This window comes from Prunus avium, chromosome 8 (assembly GCF_965620075.1).
Source record: "Prunus avium chromosome 8, drPruAviu1.hap1.1, whole genome shotgun sequence".
Taxonomy (NCBI): Eukaryota; Viridiplantae; Streptophyta; class Magnoliopsida; order Rosales; family Rosaceae; genus Prunus; species Prunus avium.
The window spans coordinates 40,093,123-40,099,166 of NC_142291.1; the positions used below are offsets into that span (position 1 = coordinate 40,093,123).

At 42.5% G+C, this 6,044-nt stretch overlaps 1 protein-coding gene across 1 annotated transcript; it reads right to left on the reverse strand.

Annotated features, from left to right (window-relative positions):
* Positions 1-3,802: 3,802 nt before the first annotated feature.
* LOC110749357 (putative galacturonosyltransferase-like 7) lies at positions 3,803-6,044 on the reverse strand. The gene has a single exon (XM_021949445.2). The coding sequence runs from the start codon at positions 5,321-5,323 to the stop codon at positions 4,187-4,189; it is 1,137 nt and encodes a 378-aa protein (XP_021805137.1). The 5' UTR covers positions 5,324-6,044; the 3' UTR covers positions 3,803-4,186.

Below are 6,044 nucleotides of genomic sequence, written 5' to 3' on the forward strand. Positions count from 1 at the left end.
TTTGCTCACCACTTTAATTTAAGGTGTATTCTCACTACCATTCTCAACATTTGACACGTGTTTATTAACATAACTATGGTTGCATAAATATAAAGTAAAGGGTTAATTATGATTATACCAAAAGACACGTGTCAAGTGTTGAAAATGGTGATGAGAGTACACTTTGAGTTAAAGTAGTAAGCAAAAAGGTTATTCGCAGCAATGGTCCCTCAACTATACCCATATTTACAGTTTGGTCACTCAATTCAATTATTAGTTGTAGAGGTCACTCAATTAGGTGTTTTGTTGCACCGTTAGTCCTACCGTCAAGTCTCTCTAACGGTAGGGACTAATGGTGCAACACAACACCTAATTGAGTGACCAAAATGTAACTCCGAGTATAATTGAGGGATCATTGCTACAAATAGTCGTAATTGAAAAGTCACATTTGTCCATCAATAATCTAAGAGATGCTTGCCACGTCATCATTTTAAACAGAAAAAGTAACAGACTTGACGTTAGGACTAACGATGCAACAAAACACATAATTGAGTGACCTCTGCAACTAATAATTGAATTGAGTGACCAAAGTGTAACTTAGGGTATAGTTGAGAGACCATTGCTGCGAATAACCCTAAGCAAAAATATGCTCGTTGATAAAGTATAAAAACAGCCCTATCACTCACGTGGGTGTGGCACATTGAAAACCATAAAATAACTTTATATATAAAAAATTCAGTAATCAAATCAAAGTCTCAATCCATGTTGATTGACAAGCCTAGCCGTGAATGATATAGATGGAGACCATCCTTGTTAGGGAGTGGGATTTCCCACTAAAAGTTATAGCCTCTCCTCCTTTCTTTTTCTTGAGTCTTTCTTGACCTACCATTTATTTGCTGCTAGCTATTGAGTCCAGAATGTCTCACATCCACATCAACATCAACATTCCTTTTTCTATTTAAATTTTAGTAACACCAGAACAGATCGTAGTTATCACTTCGTTTGGGATCACTTATGGGAATAAGCACTTCCCACGTGCTTCTTCATATAAATACTTTAAGTGATTTTAAGTAATTCTAGGGAGAAGCAGCTCCCATGTGCTTCTCTATAAAATCACTTAAAGTCAATTAAAGTGATTATATGAAAAAGTACTCTTTGGCCTATTTAGAATCACTCCCAAACGAGCCAAATAGTATACAAAAGTGATTTTGCTACTTCAAATGTCACATCCCACACTCATTTACCACTCGTAGTGCATTAAAAGTGATTCTGGTCGTAAATTAATCATGTGACTGACTTGAGCTTAGGGCTTGGCAGAACCTGAGGCATCCTGTTGAAGTTTTGCAAGTTACCTAGCTGCTTCATTCCTGTACTGTGAAAGAAGTAGCAAGTCGGTGAGTAAATGTGCCACAAAGAGCATTTGAGACCTTTTTTGGTGGACTGAAACTGGTGAAGACATTTGTCATAGGGGATCCCATCCCAGCCCAGGCTTGTAAAATTGTTTGAATTTGCCGTATTCTGTGAAATGAAATGATTATTAGCTTGTTATTTTGTTTGCAATGAATCGAAGGATTCTGGTGTGCATTAGATTACAAGGGTGGTGCGCTTAAGCTTATTGCTTTAGTTTTCTGAAAATCCATACCTATGAGAATGAGGGAATGAGGGAATGAGGGAATGGGTCCATGATTAGATTAGGCAAGCAAAGCAAAGCAAAGGTTGTGAAATTAGGAGTCCCTGATGATGCGCACAAATATATTCATAACTTACTTGATAATAATAAATGCATCTTCTAAGAAGAATCTAAGATGGACCATTGAATTTGAGATAGAGACATATTGATATTATTATTATTATTATGGTCCCCTCCCCTCCCCATTTGCTCTCGAGTCATGGCTAAAAACCTGACTAAATGCGCACAGGACAGCGACCTATAAGAAACCCGAATAGACATTAATTTGTGAAGCGACTTCAAATGGACTTATTCCCAAACTCGTGCACCCTTTGACATCCATGTGGAGTGGAGCGGAGTGGAGATATTAGGGATGGAGGGACCAAAATCAAAATATGTGGTTGGTTCTTATTACGTAATGATAATTAAAACTTGTATGTATGCTATATGCCAGCGAGCATATGCTATAAATAAGATTCGGAGAGAGAGAGAGAGAGAGAGAGTACGGATGAAAACACAAAAATACAGACGAGATGGAGAGGGAGAGGGGTCCACCATCCGAATCCGATCGCAATGGGTTACACAATAGACTCCCCTCCCCTCCCTGTATCTCTCAACTCTTTTCAGTAAAGCTGGCAATCGTTTCATTCGAGTTTTCATAATACATACATTTATTTTAAAAATTCAATACGCATGAACAGCCTACTCTCAATTCACTTTCCTCCCACCACATGCTATTATTATTATTATCTTATTATCATTGTTACAATAAAACACTTGCGGGGAAGTAAAGCAACAGAAAATTACCTTCTCTTCTTATCTTCAATGGGAATGCCCCTGGGCGTAAAGCCATTGTTTGTTTGAATCAACTTTGATCCAAATGCTGCAGAGCTCATGATTATGTTGACAAAACCCAACCCATTTCTCTTCTATTCTATTCTATTCTATTCTATTCTATTCAGGTTGTTGTTTCACCCGTGCGTGCCTGCAGCTTCTTCTACAACATCACTAGAACCATCCCTCCCGACGACCACACACAAATTTAATTCAATTCTTCTTCTTCTTCTTTTTGTCTGAGAGTGACAGAAAAGAAAGAGGGGTGGAGGTGCTTGAGTTGAGATTGATTCTAAGAAAGAATGTTAGATGGAAGCAACAAGAAGAAACCCCGAAAAAGAAAATTAAAAAAAAAAAGATGATGACCCACCAAAGCAACCGGACACGCGCGATGGCAGGGCATAAGGAATCGGTCCCAATCATTCTCCGTCCAATGGCTTGGACACTTGCTACGCTACGCAACAGTGACTCCCAATCCTTCCTTCCCCATCATTAGTAATAATCTTCATCCAGTTTTTGAGATCAGTGGATTAATCATTGAGATTAATAAGCAAAGGAGCACTCATCATCATCAGTTCGGATTAAAGATAAAGATGGCGATGGAAAGACAGAATGAGGGATTAGGAATTAGCTCACAACAACAACCCACAAATAACCATCATTCATTCGCAGTCACATATCAGATTCTTGTTCCAACTCCAGCTCTGCCTAATTTAACTACAAAGTTCAATAATAAAAGAAATCAGTGTGCTCATTCATGCATCTATAATCTATCTACAAAACTACTACAGGTGGTAGGTTTAAACAATTAAAATTACTCCAAACTTAACAACAAGCTGGCAGCTATGTCATCTACCTAAAACTAAAGGAGAGGTCACTTTTATATAGGGCCATTGATACCAAAACAGAGTACCTTACCATGGCATAAAGTGAAGAAACTCCCAAGAACCAAACAGGCACCAGCTACTCCGCTAGCCACCATTGATATAATGTCTTAATGTTATGTTCGCCAGTTGCCAACTTACTTGAGCTACTTTCATCTACTCCAAAACTGCAAATCGCCCATTTCGATTTCGACCTAGTATGTATTACTTGAAGAATTTGGACCCTCCCTTTCCTTTCCTTATTTCCCCCCCATTAGTACATGTATGTAATCAAATGCCATCTTGGCTTTTAAGCTTGCTTAGCTTTTCTTCCTATTCTATTCCCAGCTCTCTCTCTCTCTCTCTCTCATACACAGTGTGAGTGAGTGAAGTGAATTCTGTTCTGTTTGGCCCTAACAAAAAAGCATTTCACAAACACACTATTCAACAAAATCTATACAATAACAAATTGAATTATCTCCTTTTATTTTCAGTGGCGCGAATAATAGAAGAATAGAGTACAAATTGCCTGAACAGCAGAGTGACAGATCACCTAATCATTAACAAAAATTTAACAGTAAAAAAGAAGAAAAAAATATCTCAGTAGGTCACACTAAAGTGCGGAAGAAGGATGAAGATGACCAAGACAACTGACACAAAACGAAAACAATGAAGAGAAATTAAAAAATGAATGGAAAAATAAATATAAAAAAACAAAAGAAACAATGGCAAATTCAGTCGGGAAATTAAAAAAATAATAGCAAACGATGTGACAAAATAAGACCTGGAGGGAATTTACCGGCGACTAGACTACCCCTTAATTTGACCTTGCGCTTCAATTTCATTGAGTGTGTCCGTACAAGTCGTAGGGTGACCATAGGGCGTCGAGCGGGCAGGGCCGCTTGGAGTCCAGCCTGAGCCAGGGCTTGCCACTGCCGGACCAATGCAAGAGGCTAACCGGACCGGAATGGAGGTCACGGCAGCTGCCCTTCACATTATCGCCTCCCAAGCCGTGTTGGTTCCACCTGTGCTCGATGGGCGCCACGTGTCCCGCGAAAACTAAAAGGAAGGGTGGCAGCGACCCGAGCTCGTAGATCCGGCGGTTCTTCTGGATCTCCATCCACTTTTCGATCCGCTTGGTGTACCTGCCCCGCCTCCACTTAATCAGATCTATGACCATGACGCCGGTGTTAAAGTAACAGGGTTTCCGGCCTTCAAAAGTGCCGGAAAGCCGCTTGTCCGACCAGAAAGCGGGGGTGAAGTAGTTGGTGAAGTTTGCGTGGCAGTACTCGGGCGCCCCGATGGTTTTGGAACCGAGGCTGGTGGTCCAGAGCCTGGAAATATCGTCGACGACGACGAGATCAGAGTCCAAGTAGATGACCCGCTCGACGCAGGTCTCCAGCAGATCCGCCAAGTAGTTGCGGGCGTAATTGAGCGGCTGCTCCAGCGCTTGCCTCACAGACGTCGAGATCAGGCTCCGTACCATTCGTGGGTCGAAGTAGTAGACCCTAAACTTCAACTGCGGGAAAGTGGATTGGACCAGGGCTTCCAGATTCGTCTCCGAGACGAGGAAGTGGAAGAAGACACTCTCCGGGCACAGCGAGTGAAGCAGGACAGAGTGGACGGCGGCGATTGACCCACGGAGATACTCAACGTCCAGAGTGATGGCCACGTGTACCAAATTGGGATCACACGCGCCCCCGATTTGGGTCTTGGGACCTGGGGATGCACATGCATTGGAATTGCGGAATGCAGAGGCCTTTCGGAAGTTGAGGCGGCCTCCTGCTCCGACCATTGAACCAGAATCGGAGAGGAGAACCGGAGGAGGAAGGCGGAGGTAAGAGTAGTCGAGGTGGTGGTGGTGGTGGTGAGAGGATCGGATGGCTTCGGCGGGAGGGAAGGATTGGAGAGACGGAGAGAGAACGATCATGAGCATTGCAGCAGAGAAGAAGCCAGAGAATCTAATAATCCACAGCATCTTATTCTTCTTCTTCTTCTTGGTATTGTTGTTGATGTTGTTGTTGCTGCTGCTGCTGCCACCGCTGCAGAAAGGTCCTCTCCGCCTCCTCTTTCTCTTAAACTGGAAGAAATCGAAGAAATTGAAATGATCTCCTGCTACAATCGACGAAAGGAACGCTAAGGTTCCTTTGAGGTCCGCCAGAATTGTAGAGAGAGACCGATTGGCGTTTGAAAGTGGCAATCACGGCAAACTTAGAGAGTGAATATAAGCAAGCAAATTAGGGGGATTAAGAAGAATGCTGTGAGTGGGAGGGAATCTCGATCCTTTCCTCTCTATCAAAGTGTAGTATGGGGGTTGTTGCCGTGGGAACCAAGCGAAGCGACCTTTTTGAATTTTCAGGGAGAAAAAGGAGGAGGAAGAACCCCCATCCATGAACCTCTCAGGCCAGACACGGCGAACAATGAAAGGCGCGCCGCCGTGTGCTCTACCCTTCTCCTTCTCCTCCTCCTCTGTCTCTCTTGCCTCACTCTATTATTAAGCTCTTCCTGGGAGTATCGGACTAGGAGAAGATGAAACTGTGAAAGAGAAGATGGAGCGCAGGCACAGCACAACTAGAAGAGAGAGAGAGAGAGTTGAGAAAGGGAAAGTGAGACCTTTTCTTTTCCTTTCCAGCTTTGCATTTTTCCACCATAGAAATCCACGGCTAAACATAAATTGTAATTTGTTTTTTTTAAAGGGT

Bases quoted from the DNA above. Each gene is read 5' to 3' on its own strand.
- LOC110749357 (XM_021949445.2), bottom strand. From the start codon at position 5,323: ATGCTGTGGATTATTAGATTCTCTGGCTTCTTCTCTGCTGCAATGCTC.